The sequence below is a fragment of the Pinus tabuliformis genome, chromosome X (genome assembly GCF_031772625.1).
Source record: "Pinus tabuliformis cultivar Carrire ecotype Pingquan chromosome X, CPIR1, whole genome shotgun sequence".
Lineage (NCBI taxonomy): Eukaryota > Viridiplantae > Streptophyta > Pinopsida > Pinales > Pinaceae > Pinus > Pinus tabuliformis.
The window spans coordinates 921,108,005-921,135,842 of NC_142308.1; the positions used below are offsets into that span (position 1 = coordinate 921,108,005).

The following is a 27,838-nucleotide window of genomic DNA, read 5'->3' on the forward strand; positions in this document are numbered from 1 at the left end:
TAGTCTCATAAAAGATATTAAAATATTAATAAAATTGAGGATTAATTCGAGATTGAACGATTAGGATTGATTAAAAATAAGTTAAGTGATTTTCCTTCAACTATACTTGATTGCCAATTTATGTAAGGTGATTTACTATTTTTGGAAAGTCATGCTTGAGATGCTAGACATGACTTTTTATTTTTAGAAATTCACTCTAGGATTGTTAGAAAAGATGTTTTATTAAGGAAATTCATCCCTGAGCTTCCCATGAGTGGTATTTTTCTTTCAGAGCATATGGATTCCTTACCCCTATTGCATGCATCTTCGTGCCTTAGTAGATTGAGGACTCTATGCCCTCATCTACTCTAAAGATTCAAGATTCCACACCTTGATGTTTCTAAATATTCAAGACTCTATGCCCTAAACATTTTATTATAGATACAATACTTCACATCTTTACCTTTCATGGATTTAGGACTCCACACTCTAATTTCCATGGCTTCTGATCTACTCTCCTTTGAAACTCCACGTTTCACCTTAAGGTACTGATTGGGAGCTCATACCCATCTGATGGTTCATTTGTCAGGTATTTTTCCAAGGCCTACACACATCACAATCTCATAGATCAAGGGAATCAATGAATTTCATAACTGACTTATTCACATTTTACAAAATATTATGCATGACTTCCACAACCATTTTTGTTCTAAAGAAAGTACCTCCATTTCCATTTAAAATTTGAACATCCTCGTTTGAAAATAACCACATTCCATATCACATACTTCTCAATACAATATTAAGCATATAAAATCATAAAAAACATGTATATTGACTTCCACAGTCATTTACAATTTGAGCATCCTTGTTTGCAAATAACTATGTACCTACCACATCTTGCTCATTGCAAGATTAAACATATTTAATCATATAAATCATGTACCATCCATAAATCATAATTAACCATATGTTCCACATAACCATGATCATCCATGGATCTATGTGTCTCAATCCTGAATCAACATCCATGTCATACACATATTGCCAAACTAAGATACCAAAAGAAAAAACAATGATAATATGTTTTAACCAAAATCAATTCTTATACACACAACCATAGATATTATCCTAAACACACAACAACTAGGTGACCCAAACCAGGTCTATAGAATATAAGAATGTAAAAAAGTTTCTCGCACATAATATTATATCATTATATCAAAACCTCCATCTCTAAGTGTCATCAAAGCTATCTCACCAAGAAGGGACACTACAGTAAGGTTGAGAGCATACAAATATACCACCTAGTTAGTTTTGGAGGCCCCTCAATCTATAGATTCCGCGAAGGGAAAAACAAAATGTTGATCACAAAATTCAAACCCTAATTATAGATGATTAGATTGAAGAAGAACCTTAACAATCAACATATGAAGTAAATCGTCTTAATGGTTATATTTATCAAGCTCGTGGTACACATTGAGGTTTTCCTTACTAGGAACAAGAATCATATGAAGGTATAAATCCTTCTCTCCTTTCTCATTATAAATAATTTTTCTGATTCTCCAAGATGAACATGATAGGAAGCATGATTCAATTCCTATAGTAACCCCAGATAAACATGTTAATAAACCAAGCAGTTTTCTATTACTCCACCTAAGGATAATATCAAGGGCCTCTACTTCATAACAAGAAATTCTAGTCAATGAAGGTGAGTCTAATGTAGAGAAGGTCTCTACTGAATTAAATTTCAAAAGGAACCAGAAAAAATTTAAAATTCCTATTCCATTCACAAAGTTGGCTAAGGATGTTGTATACTAGAAAGAAGTGGTCAAATTGATTTATTCCTCAAATTCAATAACACAATAAGGTACTTCCAATTTTCAAGATGAGAATCCCTCTATGTTATTTGGTCGATATCTACAAGAAAGAAATATGAATTGGTGCCTATGTTGGAAACTAAAACAATACTAAGAGGTGGGGCGAATGATTATTGTAACAATTTCACTAATTTAAAATTTTATTCTCACAATAAAACATTAATTTTTTTTTTATCAATAAGCAATAATTACTTTAGGAATCAATGGAACATTCAAAGAATAAGTAAATAAATCAAAGATTCTTCTCCATTTTATTAACAGGGCAAGCTACAACTTGCAAATGAAATGTTCTGGCTACAACTAGGAGGAAGCTACAACTCCCTCATTTATTAGCCAAAATGAATGGAGCTACGACCAAAACTATTCTCCATCACCGACTCCAACGAGCACCTACCCCTAATCAGTAGGATGCAACTTGCTTTAGAAACTCAATGTTCCATCTTTTATCCATTTTAACACTTTTATAAATGATTTCCTTCTCTACTTTCAAAAACATTTAAATCTAAATCTCCACTTCAAGAACACCTACAATAACATCTTATTATTGTGAACACGATACTAATACCTTGCGACAAGAAAATATATTTCTCCAAAATTATATCCATTTTTCTTGATCAAAACCTCTTTTATAGTTTTTCTTTTGCTAATTTTGGCTTCTTGGATTTTTGCATGCATCACTATTTGTTTTCCTTTATCCTCTTCGTATCTATTTTCTAACTATATTTAATCTTCATATTCAAGTATTCTAGACATGTTCTCCAAGTTATCTAATCTCAAAATCCATTATCAGCAAGTTAAACTAAGTCAAACTATTTTTTTCTTCAATTATGGCTTTGTACAGTGTTTAACAGTGCTCCTTCTATTTTTATGTGTAGTTAATTTCGCCTAACTTCACAATTTGACTGCTAAAAATAATAGTTCTGCTATTTTACCTTGAAGCACCTTTTCTCAACTCCTTTACCTGGTTTTCTATCCATAGAGCCGATCTCTGTGGCCATGGCTTAACACTTTGGGTACTAAACACTTTTGAGCCCTACAAGTGTCAATTCCTTATATAAATGGCTCCATGCCATTAGGTGTGCTTCTACACGAAGTGACCAAGATTATTCATGAATATTCATATTCTCTGCACCCCCAGTTGCTATTTGTGGCATAGTTTCATGTGCAAACACTTATACTATATCCCCTTCTATCTCAGCACTTTCTTTGTGTGAATGTTTGTAAACCCACTATGGTCTTATCACTTGGTCGGTGTGCCTCGTGGAGACTGCCTGAGACATTTTTAATTGGTTCTCATTTTCATGTTATCTATCCTTTGTGTCTTGGTTCCTGCTACCCAATTCTTTACTACAAGCATCATAATAATCTTGCATGGTTGTGCATTACAGGATGAGTTGTCCTGTGGGATCTTCTAACTACACCAAGATCCAATGGAACAACTCTCTAGGCCTAGTTAGCTACTGACATGTCTCGACTCTTGTCACCCAACACTCTCTCTATGGATTTTTATTCACTATTAGGGTATTGCCTAGACATAATGTCATCACTAATGCCATGTTTCAACCTATGACTGGTGACATGTGCACCTAAAAATGGGTCACTTGGGTGCCCAAAAATGTTGAATACTGTTGTCACGTGTCAAACTCCTATTGGTTGATGTTGATGTCATTGTCCTCTATTGTCAGGGCCAATCATGAGGTACTGCTTGTCCTATTGTGGGAGAGGAGAGAGAAGGGTCCTCCAAGGCCTATGTTGTGGCCATTTTCCTTTCTAATTTTTTTTTCTCAAAAACCATTTGGTTCAAGCCTTTTGTCCTCAAAACCACTCTTGAGCATATTATGGCTTTGAGGGGTGTCCCTGAGGTATCTCTCCACCATTGATATCTGCGATAAAATTTGTGGGAAATTTATTATTGTGACCACAAATATTGTCTAAAGGGCTATCTCCAATGTCATTGAAAAGCCTCCACGTAGCCTGACGCTTTCCTCCTAGTGATTAGTCATGTGCACCTTACACAATTTTCCAAGATTCACCCTCCAAGTTGTTTCTACTAGGCTAGCTTGTATTGTGGGCTCTAGTGCTCGCTCTCCATTGGAAAATTCTTAGCTATAGTGTCCCAATGACTTCCACCTAGTTTCCTAGAATTGGGCACTGTCGGCCAACCTCCGTGGTGAATCCTTTGAGGTACCATTGCTAGGATGGTGTCATCCTAGTCCTCCTCTTTCTCCAATGAAAATTTTTTCTACTACAAATGTGTCTGCCACATTTTCTCAAATTTACCTCTTAGAGGATCTGGTATCATTTCCACTACACTTTGACAATGTGCCAAACTTGGCTATGCACGAAGGCTCCTCCAAATTTCCTTTAACTTAATTATTTGACTTTGGAGACATAGATCTTTGTTTGGCTATATATTTCAAACAAAGAGGCCATTTTGGGACTTTTATACACCATTGGAAATATCTTTCAAATCAATTTCCATCTTAGTTTCCATCTTCTCTTGAGATGATCTACTACTCCAGAATTGGCTCCAAAGCCATTGCACTAATTCGGATCCTTCGCCTTGCTTGTGTGCCTAGAACCTACTCCCTAAGGTATTTACTTGACACCTATGCCTCCTACTTCCATCTGCTACCACTTGTCGACAATAATGGCATAATATTTCCAACAACCTCCTCCCTTTTTCACCTTGAAAATTCATGATTTTCTTTCATATAATTGTATGATGGATTCAAGGGAATTTCATAATCAGATACCTAATTCTATTATGGAAAAAGATATGATTATCTATCACTAGACCATACCATGATCTTTATTCCATTTATTCAAATAAAGTGGAATGCATATGTTTAACTTATGATGTTGTCATATATTTAGCACCTATTCTTGTCAAAAATATGGTCATGGGAATAGTTGTAATAAATATTCATTCAAAATTTCAGATGCTCTTATCTAAATCATGTTGTTTAAATTTGGAGGTTGCCTTCAAATGGACATTATGTTTGCTACAATTCTAGCTTTTGGATGGGAAGGCATGATATTATACAATGATGCCAAGTTTTCCTACAATGTCAATGATGTCAAACACCAAATTAATCATTATGTATCTGCGGTTAATCAACAATGGGGGTGTTATATTCTATCTATAAACAATCAATTTAACATTCCAAATGCAACATATGAAACATAAAATATGTCATAGCTTTCAACAAATAAAGTATGGAGGATGTATTTTGATGGAGCTACCTTAAAGGATGGCTCATGTGCTAGAGTTTTTCCAATGTCACCTTGAAAGGAAATAATTACTCTACCATTTAAGCTTAAATTTGAAGTCAGAAATAATGTGGCAAAATATGAAGCTCTTAGGACTTGAAGCTAAAATAAAACATAAAATTATTTGTCTTACATTTTTTGGCGATTATGAATTGGTGGTAGAGTAGGGGATAAATCTCTGAAATTCTAACCACCCAAGGTTTTGGTCATATGGAAAATAAGTATGAGACTCTATTGAAAAGTGTTTTTAGCATTTTTAACATAAGTATTATTCAAACAGAAGAGAAATTTTCAATTGATTATTTGTTTATGTTAAGTAGTAAATTTTAAGTGTCAATTAATTCTTGATTACAGTATGGGGTTAAAGTAATACATAGGTCATCAATCACTAACTATTTTACACACCGCAAAGGTTTTGAACATTATGCTAAAATAAGATTAATCATGGAATTCATTGATTAATTCTCATCTCCCTATGTTTATCATGAGTTAGATAAAGGAAATGAAGTAGAGATTTATAATCATAATTCAAAATTGAGGAACACAATTGCACATCATAGCCTCATAAAATTATAAACTAATTTTATTCCCAAGGGACTAGTACCATTCGAGAAGGTTTTTTTATCAAAACCGTGTTCATATCAGTGCATATGTTATTCATCGGTCATGAGAAACAAAAGATTAAATGTTTGAACAATAGAAGAACCTATGTATATCATGATTTCTAAGGAATTACCACCTGAGATAAAATAATGGCACATAGGTGTGTTTCATTAGTACATTCTTTTGTTTTCTTGGAAATATGATGATTTAAAACCTATAATACCTCCATTCTTCAACATAATATTCCTTTAAATCTTAGTTCTAAGTCTTTCAACCAAAACCTTAGGAAATATAATCCCATTATGCTATTTATAATTGAAAAATAAGTGAAAATGATACTAGATGCTAAAAGTATAGTACCATTAAGATATTCTAAATGGATTAATAACATGGTTCCCATGAGGAAAAGAAGTGGAGAAGTTAAGTTACGTTTGGAATTTAGGAACTAAAGTGGAACATGTTTTAAATATAATTACCCACTTCTTAATATGGTTTTCGTTGTATAAAAGGTACCTGAAGTAGCCAAATTATCTATTTTAGATAAATTTTTAGGTTACAATAAAATATTAGTATAGGACGAATATCAAAGTAAGACAATTGTAACAAAATCACGGGGAACTTTCATCTATGCAAAGCTGCTTTTGCTTTAATGAATTCCAGAGTGACTTTTCAAAGAGCCATACAAATAAATTCTGGTGCTTAAAGTAACTTCATTGTAATATATCTGGATGATTTTATTATAATCTCTAACTCATATTTATAACATTTGAAGCATCATTGATAGGCTGTTTAGAAATGTAGGAAATTTTGGACTTCACTTGATCCTTAAAAATAAAAAATTTGAATGAAAGAAGGTGAAGACACATTGTTTCTAAGGAAGGGGTTAAAATAGGTCCCCAATGAGTGTTTTCAATTCAGGTTATAATTCATCCCAAAAATAAGAAGGAAATACAATATTTATAGAAAACATTAATTTCTTGACAATATTTATTCCAAATTATGTAGAAATAGTGAAGGACATAATGCATATGCTCAAGAAAGATCTTTTTATTCTCAAGAAAGATCAAGATAGTGCAGTCAAAGTTATATTTTTTCTAGATAAAAGATGCACCCACAAAAGATCCAATACTTTCCAACCATGATTGGTAAAACTTTTAATATATTTTCATTTTCTTGTGATTTAACATTAGTAGTTTTGTTATTGTAGAAAAATGAAGATAATTTTAAAAATTTAATAGAATTTTCAGTAAGATTATGAGGGATACAAATTTAAAATATGATATTATAGACAAGTAGGAATATGTTTTTGTTCAAGCCCTTGTCTTTTAATACTTATATATTACATTCTAAGATAATTTAATATGTACCAAATAATTAGTGAAAACATTTTTAACTGAATCAAACAACCATGGAAAGATAGGCAAGTGGATTGCTAAGATTCAGGAATTTGACCTAGAGAGTACACCAACCAAATTAGTAAGGGGCAATGCGTAGAAAGATTTCAAGGAATCCAATTGCAAGGTAATAGGCGTTAATTCTATTATGTAGTTTATATATTATACTTCATAGAAAAATACATAAGAACCTTCTCTAATAGTAAATGAAAAAATTTCTTCCTCCTTGCAGTATAAATATATTGTTTTCTTTCTTCCCAATTTTTATTGTTCACTAGAATTAAGCAAAAGTTAGGAAACATCTCTTAAATTCAAGGTGATAAAATTTTTCATTATCAATTAAAAATTATATTGGAAAGAACACATGGGCATATTTTTGTGGCTTCTAACTAAAGATGAGATAGATGGAATAATTGTTGAAGTTCATGAAGGGCCATGTGGAAGACAATATGTTGATAAGGTTACTATTGTCCAAAGTTATTTTCTCAATTTGTTACTAAAGTCCAAAGTTGCATTCCTTACCAAATGTTAGTAGGGAAATAAAAATTTCCATATCTTCCAATAATTTTAGTCTTAGTGGAATCTCCTTTTATTCAATGGGGTTTATATTTCATTGAAGAAATACACCCATGATCCAATAGTCAAAATAAATGGAGTTTAACTGCTATGTATTACTTTACCAAGTGGGTAGAGGCCATTACAACAAGGGCTGCGAATAATACAGTGGAAAATGAACTTTTTAGAGGAGAATATTTTTTTCTATATTTATTTGTCCTAGAGAAATTATCATTGGTAATCCTCAAGCATTGAACTTAATTAAAATGACTAAATTTTGTCATAAATATCATTTTTCTTCTCATAGTTCTACAACATATTATCACTAGGGAAATGTATTAGATGAATGCTCAAACAAAAGTCTTGTTAATATGATTAAGAAGGTATCAGCGCTAGATCATAAAAAGAGTTGGGATATTCATCTAAAATTATCTTCTGTCCAACAAAGTTTCTATTAGAAGATCAAACAACAAATATCCTTTCCAGATGGTTATTGTATTAAGGTCATTTGTCCTACTCAATTGGAATTTCCTGTAATGAATTTATTGCAAAAATCTTAAGAAGTGTTAGATTATTTCATAAGGATAACACATCAACTTATCAATCTTGAACATGACAGATACATGTTTACATAAGTCTACAACAATACCAAGACAATATGAAGAACATGTTTGATAGAAAAAATAGAGAAAGAGAGTTAAATCAGGGAGATCTTATTCTTGCATGGGATGCTACAAGATTGGAGAAGGGAAAACATGGAAAGTGTAATAATATTTAGTTAGGGCCTTTCAACATTGCTAACTCTAAGAGGAACAATACATTCATTTTGCAGAATTTGGATGGTGAAATTTTATTACTTCCTGTAAATAGGTAGTAACTAAATCATTTCAAATAATACTGAAGAATCCAATTATTCTTATTTCATTTTCTTTGTAAATTACTAGTTTGATTTAATATTTCATTGGAATAGTGATGATTTTCTATATTTTTTGTCTCCATATATTGAGGTGAACGAACATGAAATGATTTTGAAAATCCCATAAGGAGATGCAGTCCCTAGATGGAGCTAATGTTAAGACCTTATTTCTTATAGATTTTGAAATTTTTAAATATTTAAAAAGAAAAACTATGTTTAAAACAAAATTATTGTATGAGTTACATAAAGTTTAATATTTTATGTTTAATAAAGTAAATTGAGGTGCTAAATAGAAGTCAAATTTTAAAGAGGACAAATGACATCTTATGACTAGACCATTGGAGACACTTTCAATTTTAAATAGCTAGATCCTAGAAAAAAGTTTTTGTAGAAAAAAGATTTTATGTTTATTTTCTATAAAACTCATGTAGAATTCACGTAAAGCATTTTCCTTTGGAGATAAAAATATGTATTTTGTATTAACAAAAGAAACCTTTAGAGAACTCTAGTCAAAATATTATTCTTTCAACAAATAATAGTTTGTTGCATTTGGTCAATATTTTTTTCCTGTAAGTTTCATATTCTATTTCATTTGAAAAAATTGAAAGTTACATGAAATATTTAAGAGGTTCTATTAAGGACCAATTTCCCTTACATCACTTGGAAAAGTTTTATTTCAATCTACCATCTATGATCAAATCGAGAATGTTTGTTTGATACCTTTGAAAATATACAATGCTCCCTTGATTTCAAGTAACTTAAATCATATTCTTTTTTAAAACCATTAAAATATTACCCTATGTGTTTTTCTCTATATAAAATAACCAATATATTCATGTGAATCTTAAGGGAGTCTACTATATTTCTTAATTATTCTTTCATCACCTTCAACTATGTTAGTATCTGCCATAGTTCAAAGTAGTCCTAAATTTCATTAAATATATGAAGGGTGTTCTTTTTTACATCAAATATGGGTTTTAAATCCATAATAACCCCTGTTTTTAAAAACATGCATCCTAGTACCTTGCAATAGTTTCCTAGCTAGAAATTGTCTTCAAGAGAACAACAGGATCAATGTAATTTTCAAACTTCATCAAAGACACTTGAAAGTATATGTGAGGTTCTACAATAGAGGAAAATCAAAATTAAGGTAGGTACATAAAAATTAAGATGCAGATACCAATAATAATGCACTATAGTCTCAATGAATCCTACAATTCAATGATTGACTATGACCAAAATCTGAACAACCCAATCTAGAAAAAAGGTGTGGTTTCCATGTAATTTCCCCAAAGTTACACTCTTCATGTGCTAAGAAAGACATAAGAAAATTTTGAAATGGTACAATCTTCAAGATATAGGATTTATTAGCCCCTCATATTTCCATATCTATAATCAAGCAGAGGAAACAATTGATAATTGACTATACTATTACTCTTTCTCTTCCAACTTATGAGATAGAGGAATAACCATCACTATAGAATATGATCAATTTTATTATAGTAGACTAGATACCATAATTAATTGGAGGGACTCAACATTTAAGAAAATGACTATAAATAGAGCATGGAAACTATTGCTAGGCTCCATTCAATAGGAGACCTAGAAAGAAATGAAGATGGGAATTTTCAAGAACAAAAAATAGTCATTTAATTATGTTTGGAAAAATATTATCCAAAGTACCAAAGAAATCGTTTCGCTAGAAATTGGTTCTCAAAAAATTGGAAGGTTGACATCCAGGAAAAAAATAATACTTAGGCACCTTGGAATTGTTGAAGGAAACAACATCATAGTAACTATGCCTATATAAGTAAGAAGTTGAATACATAGTAATGAAAGCCACCACCAGTTAGTTCGATCAAACTAAAATTTTATGGATTTGTTCATGGCAAAAATTGTACTCATAAGTAAGTAGTAGATCACCCAGTTAGAGACCCAATTCAAACTCTTTTCCATTTGGGATGGCAGTTTTGATTGGTTATCAATTGGGCCTACTTACCAGTGGAGAGGTTTCTCTAACATATGGAGAGTTAAAGAAGATGAAAGATATAAAGGATGGATAGGAATGGATTGTTAACATCAGATGAAATAAAAAATAGAAGCATAAACTAAATTGTAATATAAACTAATAACTACTTAATAACTATGTCCAAGAGAGCTCATAGTTTTGAAATATTTTTGCTTGAAGATGCCCAATTACCCAAAAATAATCCCCCTTATCCCTCTTCTATATTCCCCAATAAATCAAAGCAAATTGTCTCCGTCCTTTCACGTTTATTAGGTTATAATTCAGATGAGTGTGTAGATGAGCCTATATTAGGTTTTCTGCCTATCTTTTCTAGTGAAGAAAAACCCTCCATAATTTTTAATTTCAGTCAATTTATTGCTGATGCTATACATGAAAAATTCTTGAAGTTTTTAACTAAAGGAATGTTCAAGTATGCATCCATTTTGGTTTACATGTTCATTTTCTATCAAGCAGACAAGTTTCCATTCACGCTCCAGAAGCTACATGAAGAAGAAAATGATCAAGAAGTAATTTTCTGGGCTTCTTTGGTGAGGAATGATTCAAAGGAATATAGCTTCAAAGACTATATTGAAAAGTTCATTCATCCAACAATGAGTCTACTAAGCAACAGAGTAGAGCCTAGGATCAGTAAGCAAATTCAGCAGACTTCACACCTGAGTGAGAAGGCCAAAACAGGTGACTCGTACTTGTACCAAAATTACATGGAGATCAAAGTGTATGGGTGTGAGTTTCCACCCTACAAGGTGCCCAAATACCTCCCCATGATAGTATTTGCTCTATAATAAATCAGGCATATGATAACTCAAATGAAATTCATTTTGTTTCATCCAAGAATAAATCTCAATTCAAGATCTAGGCAGAAATTAGACCTTTTATCTGCAACAACAGGGAAACAAGTAAGGAGGCGGATATTATATTGAAGAAAATGAAGTTTCATTTCAGATTCACTTGGTCTAATGACCCATTTGGTATAATTTATAACGTAAGGGTGGAACAAAATACCAATCTTTATGTTCACACACAAAGGTGCGAAATTCTGAAATATATGAACCAAATTGAGTGGAAGGAGGACACTTTACAGGAAGCAGAATAACATCTTTTGACAACATCCACTCCTGTCCATAGGAAAAGACATAGAAAATTCCAAGGGAATAAGGTTCCCCATCAGTCACAAAACTCTCAACCAAAGAATTTAAGATTTATAGAAAGAAAACCAAAACAAGTCACAAAACAGACTATTTAAAGGAGGAAGAATTTCAAACATTTTGGTCCTGATGGGTCCATTTTCTTCAGCACAGAAAAACTATCAAGATAAAGGGTCTCCAGCAGTATCATCAATTTCACAAGGAAATCTAGATTCAACTCAAACATCAGAGTTGGTTCATGGAGAAAGATAAAAAAAGTATTTTTGACAAATAAAAGGATATAAAGCTCAAAAATGAGCTCCTCAAAGCCACACATATAACCAGTTCTGAAAGAAAACTTATTCTACTCATAATAGACCTTTATCATCTTTTGACACATAGAAGGGAAGAATGGAGATGGCCTTTCTTCAGGCTCAGGTCCTCAAAAGGCAGAAGATTACAAAAATACTTCCTTTGAGTTTGACACCAAGGATATCCATCCCATTTACCAGATGGAGATGCATAAACAGACATGGACAATGATATATTCCACCGTAACCCACACTGTAATGATCGCTTTTAAATTGCAAGTGTCACTGAATAATATTCAGTCTCAGCTCGAACTTGAAAATATTTCCTCTCTAGCAAAGCATACCAGGATTAAATCACTAGAAGAACTAGTCATTAATATAGGATATGATCCAGAGAATCTCAAAGAAGAAAAAAAAAACAATCAAAGAGAAAAATTCTGATATTGCAACTCTTCGAAAGTAGTTATAGCTTCTAGACCCGGAGGACCTGCAAACCAAGGAAATAGAAGAGACAAAGGCACAAAAGGAATACATGTTGAAGCTAATAATTGAGCATAATTCTCAAATCATAGACATGGAAGCTAAGATGGATAAATTAATCAAAGGAAAGCAATAAAACACACAATTAGCTATAGTCCCATTAAACATTGTACCCCTCGCAGCCATACCTACAACAGAACTTCTACATCAATGACCACTATTGAAAAGACTACAAAAGCTATAGACAAACTGGAAAAAATAAATGGAAGGGATGTCTTTACAGGGTGAAGAAATCAAGAGATTTCCAGGAATCTCAAAGACTAGCATAGGGGTTGCAACAACTAAAACAATAAGATTCCATTGGTCATATCTTAGCTAAAGATAAGGAGAGAATATGGGTATATATCCATAACTCCATAAATAAAATATATAGATTAATTTTGAGTAGAATGAATTAATAAAAGATCTAAAGAAATCATTGAGGAGAACCAAAAACAACTATATGATAAGCCTAATGATGCCACAGACCTCATTAGGTTCGTAAATTCCAAAACAAGTATGAGGTGGAAGAATTAGGGATAGAAGACGGGACTGAAATGATTTTGGAATTCAAAGAAAGTATTGACTAAAAGAAATCTTTTGTTGCAGTTGGAAGAGAAGTGTTAAATTCTCGGAATCGATGTTTAGAGATTCTTCAGCAAATTTGAAGTGCTAGGTAACAAAGGGTTTGCAAGCTTGTTTGTGTTAAATGAAAAACGGATTCCTCTAAATGATTATTAAAAAATGTTGGTGGATATAGAAAAGGGACAACTCCAAAGTTGTAGGCATGAAAGGTTGTGTTATAGGCAAAGCTTTCTTGGAGACCTTAGAGAATGATTTGAATGTCCAGCATGAGATCAAACATTTGTTTATCATTAAACCCACCTTTACCAAGTACACTAAAGTAGATGAGGTTTACAAAAGATTACTAAAGATGTCTATTCCAAGTGAAGAATGTTGGGATAAATTGTGCAAGTTACTAAAGTGAAAAAATGATTTTATTTTCAAACGCAGGACTAACAGCACAATTGAAAATCAAGGGCCAGATATTCAGCAGTTGCAGAAAGCTACGACTACCTATCTAAGCAATTTTGATTTTCCTATATTTTGTAACAACAAGATATAATTTGTTTTAGAAGTTCCTAAAATACATCTTGATCAGTTTTGACATGATATTTTGTAAATAAAGCTTATAAATACTTCCCTTTTTAAAGTATGAAGGGTTGATTTTTTCATTCCATAAAGCGATTGTACTCTTTCCATTTGATGGGTTGATCAGTAATAAAAAGGAAATTCTTCATAGGATTCATGTGTTGGGCTATTTGGTGAAGTGCTTCTCTCACTGTCTATGTGTTTATTTCTTTCCATACTTACGTGTTCTTAAATATAAAATATTTTACAAAAAGTTGATGAACATAATTTGTTGAAAGATACACTCTGATTCTGGTTGTGGATAATTTAAATGTTTTCTCTTGATATTAAGTTAAAGAATTATTAACTTCTCTTTTTCTTATTTGAACCTTTTTCTAGTCTTCTATTACATTTCATTTAAATCTAAAGGATCTAGTTAATTTAGCTAGCTTTCCCTTTGAAACTCCTTTGAAAATCTGAGACAGATCCGTGTTGATTTTGTAGACTCCATAACCCAATGGAAGTTTCAGAAATTTAATCAACCAAGGAAGTTTTCTTAGGTTTACCTGATCCTAATGCCCCTTTTTGTGATGCTTTCTTCGACTTAACACTCTTTTCAGGGTCAGGCAATGGTTCAGCTCGTGATTTCTAAGGATTTCTTCGAGTATGTCTCACAAACTGAGCTAGAACTTCAATGTGGAGTCGCCAAATGTTGGTCTTCCTCCAGTGGAGTCGCCAGATAGATGATTACAACCAAAAATGTGCCCAGACCTTGTCTATCATCAAAATCTAGAACTGTTTTGTTCTCCCAGGGAAGCTGAACTTTAATTTCTTTTCCCCAGCAACGGCGCCAATTTATGTTATCACCCAAGAAACTCTCCTAGGTTGTATATCAGAGATGCTTAGGAACATTACAAAATCAACAAAAATGTTGGAAAATGGTGGATGAATGGAAGGAATGATGCATATTCAAGCTAGATAACCACTTCTACTATGCTTAACCCCAAACATGGGTGAACACCCCGAAACTACAAGGCTTTAGACCACCAATTACACACAGTTCAAGGAATAGGTGAATATGGAGAATACTGATCACACCAGCAGATGCACAAGACCATGTGATGGCCGGCTGCAACCAGTTAAAAGGTCTGTGAATCTATTTCTTAATGCACAGACAGGATGACATCTCTTTAGCACCAAGAAAACATAAACCTGCATACACCTTGAATAATACATACTATATTCCAACACAAAGGTGGGATGACAACCCCTCTAACGCTAAACATCAAGAGCACATGAAAAGAATGCATAACAGGCACAGCTTGGAACAAAGAAGAAGTGGAAAGTGAGTAATTAACAACAAAAGAATCTTACAATAGCTGAAAATGAAGACCAGAAGCTACAGGTATCACAGTAGTTACAGTCTCCAAAAGTTGAACTTTGCATCAAAATAACATTCATCAACCATTATCACATCTTGTTTTTGGGTATATATAGAGTATTTTTACAAAATATCTGCTATCCTATGTGTGGAGGGGTCATAATGGACCACCACCCACCTTAATTCTCTGATATGGGTCTTTGATACAATTTGATGCTTCAATGAATGAATTTGACCTTTCCTGACATTCTGTTGTCCTTCTTGAGAAGATTGAATGAAATATGGATGAAATTCCGTGCCTGATAAACGTTTTAACTCCTCGAGACTTGTCCTTCTTGTCCTTCGGCCATACTACTCTTTGAATGTGGTGGTTGAAGACTAACTGTGCCGGGTACAGGCAGCTGGCCACCTTCGTCTTTCAGGAGCACAGGACAGGCTATGAAGAGGGATAATATGACAGAGGCGAGATCAAGTCGAGGAACAAACAATAGCTGTTGGATCCAACAGACGAACGGTGGAGATTGAATCAGAGGGAGCCATCGGGAGGAAGCAGGTGGAGACAATTGTGAGCGGTCGGATCACAGTCGGGCAGATCCGACAGCGATCGGGTGCGAAAGGTGCACGGAAATTAATGGGCGGGAGGACAGGCGGATGGCAGTAAGCGGTTTCCCCGCACCACTTATCGGAGGCGGGCGGTATTCATACGTGAGGGCGCGATCCAGTCTTTGTGCGACACGTGGCAAAGGAAAACCACTTTCCCCACGGATTAACGAACGCGCAGGTTGTGGTGTCGGGAAGAGCGACTACCGTCAGATCTCACAGGAAATGATCAGATGACCAAGGTTTAAAGCATGTGATTTGATTGATGTGACAGGGGAGGGCCTCGGCGGTAACGCTTTTTGTATGCACGCAGTTATATGACCATGGTTTTATAGGTTTAGCTTTGCGCCCGGGACCCGAGGGAAAAAGGGTTTATACGGGGTTTATAAAGGATTATAGAGGAAAACAGAAATAACAGGGTTAAGGGAGAATAAGGAGAAAGAAGGGGAAGGAGAAAATGGAGGTAGCGGGAACTATAGAGTTATAAAGAAAATGAAGGAGGGAAGGAAAACCAACTGCTGCGACCCCCTTGAAGGCACAACCGGCACTGCCAAACCTATTTTTTACCCATCAAAATCTTAGTCTTATAGCAGAGCTAACAGGCACGATGAATATATAGTCTTCTATGACTACACCAAGTAAGGAAATGTCATTGGAAATTTGGGAAAGAAGTGACTTACAGAACCAATATTCTAATAGGTATTCCGGAATGGGGGTTTTGACAAGACTCCTCCTACATCTACATTCATGGATATGATCAGAGATGTGGGTAGAGTTGTCTTAGCATTGAGTAGTAAGGAGTTATGTTCCAGTTTCGTAGGGGATAAGAAGTTGGAAGTGCTTTAGGAATTCCATTGCCAAGGAAACAAAGGTATTGAGTGATGTGAGTGGTATTTCAAGGTACCACTTGGTGACATTTCCAGTAAGGGCATGGGGGAAGATTCTGAGCCATATACTGTCATCCACCATGGAGTTTGATACACATCATAAATGCTAGGTGGTGTCATGTCTAGTCAGATCATGCCCTTGTTTCCCTTCAAATTTCGGAATGTCAATAGGTATCTTGCAGAGGATTGGGGGCCAATGCAAGTTATGATTGATGGGATCAGTATTCCATTTATGCAAACTTGGGATATTAAGCGTTTCCAAATAAGGCAAAGGTGTTGGTGCCCCTAAATCTAACAAAGGTTATGAAGAATGAATTGAAGGACCAAGGAGTCCCTGCATCAAGTTGTTCCCTACAGGATACATAAGTCTCATCAGATAATAACCTCCAGGTTGTCGTGGTGCAGTCATATAAGATGGTTGTCCATATGGGATATTAGGATAGGGGGGAAAAGGCTGGTTTCGCCTAGGATAAAAAGTGACCCTTAACTCAGTTGTGGTTGAGGAGGGGGTGCCCAAATGCATGTAACAAGACCTAGTTTAGGGATACTACTAGCCATATAGTTTAAAATAGGCACATCATTGATACTAGAATAGTGTCCACTTGGGGGAGGTAAGTTGATCGGTGAAGATGTAGGTTGTCCTATAGGTGGAAGGGGAACAATAATGCCCCCTATTAGTATATGTATGTTGGAAACATTTCCCCTAGGCAACTGAACCTCGGGGCTATAACTTAGCAAAGGGTTCCAGCCAAAAGTGTTACTCAAGGTAGCGGTGCTAACAATGCTATTAGGAGCAATAATCAAAGGTCCTAGAGAAGACATGAAAGGGGTGAAAATAGGGAGGTGCTCAATTCCACTCATAGCTGGTGTAACTAGGTTGCTCAGACTAGGCATAGTTTGAATAGAAGGGTAACGAGTGAGCTGTGTAGTACTACCCATAAGCGAGGGAAGTGATGGTGGAGAAAAATTTTCCACAGAGGACCATGACCCATTAGTTGTTAGAGGAATATTGGATGTGGGTATTGATGAAGGCATGAAAGGTACAGGTGCTACCTAAACCAACACTAGTCCAAGAGGATTGCTGAGTGGAGAATTTTAAGGAGTTACTACTCCTTCGCTAAAAATCTTCTTAGGTACTATAATTTAGTGTTGGACACTAGAGTCTAATTTCCCGGAGAGGGAGAATCCAACTCACTAAGGCTCAACAGGTCCTCTAGAGTCAATGGAGGAAGACCTCATTGTCATCTGGATAAACAATGAGCGCTAAATGTAGCCACACTGACAGATATATTTTATCAAAAATTTTAAAATGATATTTTTCATAGTCTTAGTGTCAACAATAAAACACCTAAAAATAAAGAAAAATAAAAAATAAAAAAACTATAAAGGAAAACAGCAAGAAGTCAGGGAGCATAACTTTGTCTAATAACCAACACTCACCAAATATGAAACCCAGTATCATGGTGGCTAAAAGAGAGTGATCGCCAAATATATAGTTATGATTCTCTTGAGCTTCACCTGAACCTCAGCATGAGGGGCCAAGCACTCTCATGAAGACAAAAACCATCCCAATAGACCAAAGGTAGAATAGGTTCATTTGTTTAAGTACCGTGGCAACCCACCCCAGTCACATTGTGTTCATCCCTAAAAATTTTGGCCAGTAAGGTTACCTCAAATCACAGACACCACCGGGGGGGACACGGTCATAGACAATATACTATGTGGGCAGGATACCTGAGTCCCAGACTCATCTTTGATATCCCTGAGGGGATCCCCAGCACAAAGAGTACCCAGTAGAAATGGAATCAAAGGCATGGATACCTTCTCTCACACTCCAATGTTGTCTCACATTTAAATCCTTTCTAAAGGGAGCAGTCCTGGATGATAGAGTGCAACAAGATTTTACTCTCATTAACGACACTAGTCTCAATTTTGTGATCTTGAGTAGTTTACTCACCACTACCTTGCCCAAGATCCTAGCCTAGACTAGTTTGTGTGTAAGCTCAGAAAAGAGAGTTTTTGATTACTTTTATTAAGCGTTTATTTTATGCGAACTTGTATTAATGTCTCCGGAGGGGGTGTTGACGTATGGAGTTCATTGAGACTCTGACTCAAACCATGCAAGGAAATGCTTTAATTTTTTCATTCGATGAAAGAGCTTCTTACAGGTGGAAATGTATACATCATTTCAACAGGATACATCCAAATGCAGTAAACACATGTACAAAATGCATACATACAATTCTCTAAAAACTAACCCAATATAAACAAAATCAAACCAGCTAAAACAGAAAGCTAAAGTAAATTTCTTCATTTTATTTTTTCTAAAAATAAAATGCAATTAAACTATTTTATAAAAATAAAAATAAGCATGCAAACAACCAACCAAGAAAAATTCATAGTTACAAATCCAAAGGGCCAGACAACATACAACCTATCAACCTAAGAATCCATAGAACTGGGTGGATATCAAGCTATTGGTTCAATAATTATCCTCAGAAGGAAAATCAGAGCATTAATAGTAGGACTAACACTCTGTGCCAGACACTAGGGTACGTTATAGCATTGTGTATTACAGAGAAATATGATGCAGAAAGGGTTCAATCAAGGTTTAATCAGATGTTGTGAGTAGTAGAAAAGGTTCAGAAGCATACTAGGTGATCAGAATCAGAATCCAGAAGAACACGAAGGCTTGGTGAGGGAAGAAGGAGAGAAAAGTTGGGAACATAGAGCATTCCCCAGTGGAGTTGCCAATTCTAGTTGAGGGATTAATGCACAGGTGGTTGAAGACAACAAAAACCCTCTCAATTCTCTCGGTACCCAAGGCAGATAGAATTAGGTGACCTACAACTATTCAAATACACATGCATATATTCATGTTACTGTCATAATCGAAAAATTAAAAGAGAAGAGTTACCTCACAATCTCTAGTGAATCTTTGTCGGATATCTCAATGTGGAGAAGGGAGGACCACTTCAGCCTTTCCTAGAGGAGAACCTGCACATAGAAAAGAAAGGAAGCAACCTTCACAACATATACGTGTTGACAATTAAAAGCATTAACATATAGGAATATATAAATCTACCATGCATCTAAGATTATCATCATGTACATCAACATATACAGAAAGGAGTTTTCAACATCATCAAGTAGACAAAATAGGAGAAGATCTATATTATCAGATGAGAGAAGAATGATTACAACCATGTTTGTTAAATCAAGTATTCCCTTAGCTCCTTGGCTCCTTTCCCTCTCGCTCTCTCTATCTCAACTCTTTTACAACATAACAATATTGATCTCAAAATTTTTGATCCTTGTTACAATGGCCAAGCCTCTAATTTATAGATGAGGAGAGGATATCTCCTTGCCTATTCTTTCATGAGTTCCAATGAGGAAAAATCTTGGATGTTGCGCACATTATTTCTCTTTCCCTTCTCGTGAAGCTCTGTTAGGAATATAAATGTCCTTAGTTGTGCCTGAGGTAGATGTTTCCTCCTTTTCCCACAACATTTGAGTGAAAAACAGAGTGTTAGTCACTCAGCTTGTGCTTTGACTTCCAAAATATCATAAATATCTAATAACACTACCCTTTAGGAGAAAAAGTGCATTAAACTAAGGACTAATTACATTTGAAAAGTCATGATGAGTGTTATAACTCCTTTTCTATGTTTCTAGGGTGTGTTACCCTGACAAATGGGCCTGTAACCCAGTATTTTCTTCTAGCCAAATTGTCCTTCTCCTCTGAGCTGATGAGGAGGTCATTTTTTGTATAACATAGGGTAGTCAAAGATTCACAAATGGGAAGCATCACCCCTTGGTTATATATACACCCTCATTGAATAAGAAGAGGACTTTACACCTTGGTTGCTCTCGCAAGGTATTAGAGAGATAAGCTTGTTCTTTGAGAAGAAAGAAGTGGCTCCAATGTTCCCCTACTAGAGCTAGTGATGTACATTGTAAACATGTTTCTTGGACCTTTACTTAATAACAAAAGAATTCAAGGCCAACATGTTCTTCATGCATGGATTATGGATGTTTGTAAGACTATGATGTAGATGTTTCTATTTCATGTTTTCTTTCACATGTGCTAATATAGTTAAACTATTTCGGTTATTTTAGTACTTATATTATTGATAATGTGTTGTAATGGTTGTTATTGATGTCCCATCCTTGTGGACTATTTTGCTGGATATTAGACAAATCTTTATTCATTTGTTGGTTGTAATGACTATTGCATCCACTGTGGACTATTTCATTGAATGTTAGACAAACCCTCTTGGTTCATGTGCGTCTCTTCTTGGGTGGTACTATTACCTCTCACTTAGAGGCTCACTTTTCCCCCTTTCTACACTAGAATAAACTTAACGCAGTTGCAACTAAACACTCCCCATAAACACCTTCTTTCTTTTCGATGATACCATTGCATCCTTCTCCCTTGCTAATAGTTAGAGCCAAGGCATATCTTTGAGATATATGGCAACCGAGATGATACTCTAGATGGGGCTCCTACACCAAATGGTGTAAGATCTAATTGGGACATCACATTAGGGAGACCCCTTGCTTGACAGATTTCCAACATCGTCAACATGTTTCGACATGAGAACATCAGTGTAAAAGTTTGTATGCTACTCATGTGATTGGTTATATAAACATACAAATTCTTGAAACTTGCTGCTCACTTGATTTATGAATGAATGCTCTCATAAGTAACAGAAAATAAAAAGGACTAAAATCATATTTAGGAAAAGGATTTAAGAATCTCACTATTACTGACTCACCCCCCTAGTAATTCCTTATTCTAATAGGAACCAAATGAACAGAGGACGACTAAAATACTATTCGTTGCAGGTGCCACAACAAACATTGGAAAACATATTATAACCCAACTCTTATCCAAAGGATTCAATGTCAGGGCTGGTGTCCGCAACATGGGCACTGCGAAGAACAATTTCCCCACTAATGATTCCAAAATTCAATTTGTCAAGGAAAGTGTGATAGAGGGTGTTGCTAAACTAAGTGAAGCAATAGAGAATGCTAAAGCTCTCATCTTTGCAACACGGTTCCACCCTTCTTTTGATTTTTTGGCTCCATGGAAGGTCAATAACTTTGGTACGCTGAATCTAGTTGATTCATACCAAAGTATTGGTGTGAACAGATTCATATTATTAGTTCCATCCTAGTAAATGGTGAAACAATTGGAAAATTACTTAATTTTTCTTATATTGTGCTCAATGTCTTTGTCTTCAAACGTGACGATATTTTCAATATTGATGTTGCCATTGTCAAATCCCTATGTATATCCATTGTAAAACATTTCCCTGAATCATTAGTAAACATGATCAACAATCCAGTTAATTCAGATGTACCCATTATTGCTAAGGCTTTCAAGAAGGTTGGAACCTATAATGAAAAAAACTCTTTGGTGTCACCATGTTTGATGTTGTTGGAGAAAACACATTATATGCTGCCAAAGTAGGTGTCCCTATGGAAGAAGTGAATGTCCTTGTTGTAGGAGGGCATGCCAGTGTCACTATCCTTCACCTCCTTTCACAAGCTACTCTAAAACCAAATACTAATATTTTGGATGATGAAATCAAAGCTCTAACTAAGCATACTCAAGATGGAGGAACTGAATTTGTCGAAGCAGACACTCCAAAAGGTTTTGCAACATTGTCTATGGTGTATGCTGGAGCAATATTTGTTGACACATGTTTAAAGGGTTTGAATGGAGTGCTAGATATTGTGGAATGTACATATGTTCAGTCAAACATTATTGAATTTCCTTTCTTTTCCTTAAAGGTGAGACTGGGTAAAAGTGGCATCGAGGAGGTTTTCGGGTTGTGCCCCATCTCTCCTTTTGAACAACAGGGTTTGGAAACAATGAAACCAGAACTCAAGTGTTCTATTGAGAAAGGAGTGAAGTTTGCTACCAAAAACTAAGTTGGGACTCTCCTTATGGTACTTTAGTGTTCGATATTTACATTGAAGGAAGCTAAGATACTACCATTTTGTCATATTGGTTTAGTAGGCACCCTATTGGGGCAATTAGAGTTTAAATATGCTAGAGCCAATTTTTGCAGTTTTTGTTGAACATTGCGCAATATTCCATCCTAGGTCTGCTTCCAAGAAATGGAAATTTATGTGGTCTTAATAAATTTGGGAGGAAACCCATCGAATTCAACCTTTGAGTTTTTTGAAATGAGAAATAAGAGTCACTTTTTATGTTAAATTGGGTGAGGTACAATGACAATTCAGTGGAGTCGACAAGTATTCAATTTGCCACAAATTTAAAAAAGTCAAAGGGATTGTATCAAATTGGGATCATGGTGCAACACTATTAAAAAGTTTATCAGGTTTTAGTGTGTGTTAGGAGGATCTTTGTTTGTTAAATAATTTATATGCAGGTCTTGTATTTTGCAGTGAGAATACAAACATGATCCTTGTTGAAGAGATCTGCATAGATAATAAAAGTGTAGGGTTATCAAGGGGCGAGTTTATTTTTAGTGTCTATGGGTGTGAGGACAATGAATGTTTTGAGATAATGGTGAGTGTTGCACCATATATTTCAAGTAACATAAGGCCTCACAAGTTGCAATCCCTCTTTTCCAGTTCTTATAGTAGAGTATTTCACTTGTTGCATGTCATTTCTAGGGCTGATTTTTCAGTGCTAGCTACTAATCTCAACTAATATTATATGTACATTCATCTATCCAGCTGCGACGGAGTTTCAGTTCTTTCCCATCTAACTTGTTTTTTCATCCCTAGCAACTCATAGGATTGGAAGAAATGAGGCACCAGCTTCATGTAAGGGCTATGGTGGTAGAGGTGGTCTTATTTAGGGTCATCACATGAAGGGCCTTCAAACCTCAAATGAAGACAAACAAACCTAATCTTCAACAAAAATGTTAAAACGGTCACACTGTGAAGATATATAAAAACTCAAATTTTTATTGTATTTCATTTTCCAAATATTTGAATTAATTATCGCCTTCCACATTCCCCCACTCCTTCTATCAACATTCCTTTGTACCTCTCGTCTAGTATTATTAACAACTAACATAACTCTATTTTAACTTGACATTTATCAAGTATTCTTTAGTTTTGTATTTCATTTTCCAAATATTTGGCTTGATTGTTTCCTTCTACATTCCCCCAATCCGTCTATTGGCGTTCCTTTGCACCTCTTCGTGCAATTTCTAGTATTATTAACAACTAACATAACCCTCTTTTAACTTGACATTTATCAAGTATTATTTAGTTTCTAGTATTATTTTTTTTTGTTAATCTTGTTAGATCCTCTTTTTCATTAGTTTATAAAGAAAATTTACACCACATATATTGGCTAGGTGGACTCAACTTGCCCAGTGGGAAAACAAGTCCATTGGCCACCTATCCGCATTGTATGCCATCCAATAACAAAAGAGTTTCAACCTTTCTATCCAAGCTATATAAGTTTCAAATTCATGTTCATACTCTAGATATCTACCTACATATATATTTGCATAAGGAAATGTAAAACATATATGCATATATAAACAAAACCAACAAGAGAGAATTTCTAGTCATGTTGTTCAGCAAAAGTTGATTCCACAGGCGTTGGGTCTTTTGGCATTTGTTCTCAGCAGCTCAGTCTGTTCCAAGATACAAGGCGTGTGCTTGTCAATTCTTCCAAGTCTAGCGTCCTGCTTGTGCAGTTGAAACTACACCGTCTAGAATTCCTTTTTATAATTCGACATGCCTTGGATAGTGACAACCATGCCCATAGAAATCTACTCCATAGCCTTACCCAGCAGGCTTTTCATCAACCAGTATAGGTATAGGTATTTCTTAAATTGGGTGATTTTTCCCCTTGTGTTTCCTGGGTCTAGGACAAGGCTTCTCCTATCCTCGATTTTCGTGTCTATCTCACTCCCCTATTTAAATTATTATTCCAATTCCTCGAGTATTTTGTGAATTCCCTCATTTATGCCTTCTCGGTATGCCTTTGCCTCATCATTGATTAATATTTCCACATATTTCCTACCTCTGCAGACCTCAAACGTGCTTGGGTCCGTGTTCGTCTTGGTTGCTTTGGCCCGTCTTCCTTGACCACAGATTTGCATAGGACAAGCCATTGTTTTGCTATCCCAACCCTATTCATTGCAACAAGTCATTATCCAATGACAATTTAACGTAATATAATAGTAGCCTTGCACACAAGTGGTAATATTATAGCTCGCCAACCCACCTTCTTTCTCCCCTCCCCCATAGATTTCAGTGTCGATCCCTTCATGGTCATAGGTCAATTCCCCGGATAAAGCCGACCCACTACTAGCCCTAGTGGTTACCATTCACCTCAAATGCCTCCTCTTAGCCTCAAACAAATATTCCGCTCCCCAGTTACAGGTTGGTGAGCGCTGCCACTTTCCATCACTCAGCCGACCAAGGAAAGCATACCCTTTCCCCTTTACCCAGGATGCAAACAGAGAACCCAACCTAGTCACCCACTCATCCCTGAACCCCATGATGCTGCCATTTCCTATATGCCTGTCATAACCAGCACCGCTCCCTTGTCAGACTTCCTCCCATAATTATGGACCTTCTTCCTCATGCTAAGGTTTCCACCTATCTCCCTGCAGCTACACATGCATCTAAACCAAGGGATATCACCTAGATTGCAGGTGGATTGGCATACTCTACATCCTACCTATCTCTCTCTATACCATCCGGACCCCAACAAGATACACCACTCGTTCCGCTATCTAATATTATTAGAATCCCCTTGCGGGAAATAAGGACTTCAAAGTAGAGAGAAGTAGATAAAATACCAAGCGTGTGTTACAGATAGACACAAGACTAGGAAAATGCCACTAGCCTAAGCCCACAGATCCTTTAACACTACTTAATTTCACAATTCTCATCCATAAAAATTCCCCTTCCCTTCAAACGAAAACTAGAGCAAGTCAACATTACGAGGGCTAAGAGATATCTGAGTACATAACCGTTGTCTCCCGCAAATAGATGATATACTTGTTGCTATGGATGGCATCACAAAACTCATCTATTGTACCAGTCTCCCTGTCCGCAAGCAATCTGAGCAATAACACCCAACTTCCTCCCTTTGCTGCTGATAAGGCTAACACTAGTATAACTCTCGTTGCCACCTTTCCCATATTCATTCCATGTAAGGGGCCACTGAACCCACCACCTAGGGAGTATGGGGGTCTATGGTACTGTACTCAGGGGTACAATCCATTAATCCTCTATTCAACTGCCCAATCACCGACTTGCACACCGATTGGGGTCTTCTCCATTTAGAGGGCCATATTCGAGACTTTACCTCTAACCTTGCACTAGGATTTCAGGCAAGGCCTGATACCTGCCATCCCAAGGCTAGAATGGCCAAACTTTTTTCACCAAGTCATTTTGATGATTATAACCCCAATTGGCTAAGAAGTCTTCCCCTTTATTTCCTTCTCGTCTAACGTGATTGACCATGATGTAGTCAAACCTGTGAATCAACTCTATGATTTCTTGGATTAATCTGGCAGTTCTCCAACTATGGTTGAGCTTATCCCACTTGGATACATGGTTCAAATTTTTCAACATGCTGGTGACCAGGCTTGAATCTCCCTCAACCATTAAGTTTCAGTATCCCATGCGGAGGGCTATTTGCAAGCCTTACTTGGCTGAAGAAAATTTTGCTTCATTGTTGCTGATGAACCTGCAAGAGAGCATATATTAACCGAGTGTTGGTCTGGGAATCCTGGAAGAGGCTACCTAGACCAGCCAGTCTAGGGTTACCTTTTGAGTCCACATACCTAGTTTTATAAATCCTTTCCCCAGAGAAGTAAAGTGATCGAGAGATGTCATACCTACCCTGCATTTTTTCCATGCAAAGAGAGCTATCATTTCCTGAGATAGGTTAAGTTTTTTTCAGAATTCAAGCTTCCTAAGGGGGTACCTGCCAATCCTCTTGGTGCCATTGATCTGCTAAGATCATTTCTCTAATGTTTTAAATTATTCCTTCGCAGACTTGTTCTTGAGTTGAGGATTTATTTTTGAAAATTCAATAGTTCCATTATTTTCATATGGCCCATAAGTTTAGTCCTAAGGCCAGTTTCGAAGCTCTATTTATAACCAGGCTAGAAAATATGTGGCTTCTCCAGAGGGTAATTCTTTCCCAGATATTATGCTGGTCTCGGTCCATTCTTCCAAAAACTCCTTGCATTTGCCTCCATTTATGTTTAGCAAATGGACACGTGTTAAGCATATGCACCAGATCTTCCCTGTGTTGTTGGCACATCCAGCACAATGAAGGTCCATGAACTCCCCTTTTCTGGAGTTGATCCCATGTTAAGATACGTCCTTTACTTACCAGTCACAAGAAATGTGCCATCTTCAGCCACCATCCTCCCTTCCATATATTTTTCCATATTATACTATGTCCTTCCTGGGCTTGCCCTGTTTGAAGATCATATGCTTCTTTTATGGTAAAGGTACCTTTTGTGGTATGACCCCATCTCAGTATATCTGGGTCATTTAGGACAGTTAGTTTTCTCGATCGCAGTTCTTTATCTAACTGGTTCCACTGCTCAGTCTTTGTAGCATGATGCCAATCTTCTTTCTTCTTCCATCGTCTCCAATCCCCTGCCCCTTGTTCTTATCTCTAAAATTTCTCTACTAGATGGATGTTCCTATATCTGGTATATATAAATATGTCTCTCAGATCTTGCCTTTCAATCAACCTCTCTCTTTGTTGCCAGGATTCATGCCACAATTTTGTTGTTTTACCATGGTGAATTTCCCAAAACACATGCTGATGGATGAGGTTCATGTTTTGAGCAACGAGGTTCCAAACTGTCGATCCTTTAGGAGGGTCCTTGTATCGGAGAATGTCTTCAGTTCTCCCCAACATGTTATATTTTCTTGTCCATATTTGTTTCTAAAGGTCCATCCCTTCACCTATCCATATTCACCATAGTTTTTCTCCCATGACTTAGTTTAGAGTGTAGGAATCTCTGAGGCTTAGTCCCCCTTCGATTTTCTTTTTCACCAGGCCTGGCCAAGAGACAAAAGCCCAATTCCTAACATGTTGTGCACCACCCCAAAGAATTTTTTTAAATATGTTGACCATTTTGGAGAAATCCATTTTCATGGTGGCCATCCCAGAGAGTTTATAAATGGGGATAGACTAAAGCACAACTTTGAGGAGAATTATCCTTCTTGCTAAGTAAAGGAATCTGAAGGCCCAACTACTGAGCTTTCCATGGAGCTTTT

The 27,838-nt window shown here is 35.8% G+C and overlaps 1 protein-coding gene across 1 annotated transcript in view; it reads left to right on the top strand.

The window, feature by feature from the left end:
- The window catches only part of LOC149142680 (putative protein phosphatase 2C 44), a 183,085-nt gene extending 167,332 nt beyond the window's left edge, over positions 1-15,753 (top strand). Inside the window, exon 3 of the mRNA XM_089451554.1 lies at positions 15,553-15,753. Within this exon, the coding sequence (XP_089307680.1) occupies positions 15,553-15,753 (201 nt within the window). The remainder of the gene's footprint in view (positions 1-15,552) is intronic.
- The last annotated feature ends 12,085 nt before the right edge of the window (positions 15,754-27,838 follow it).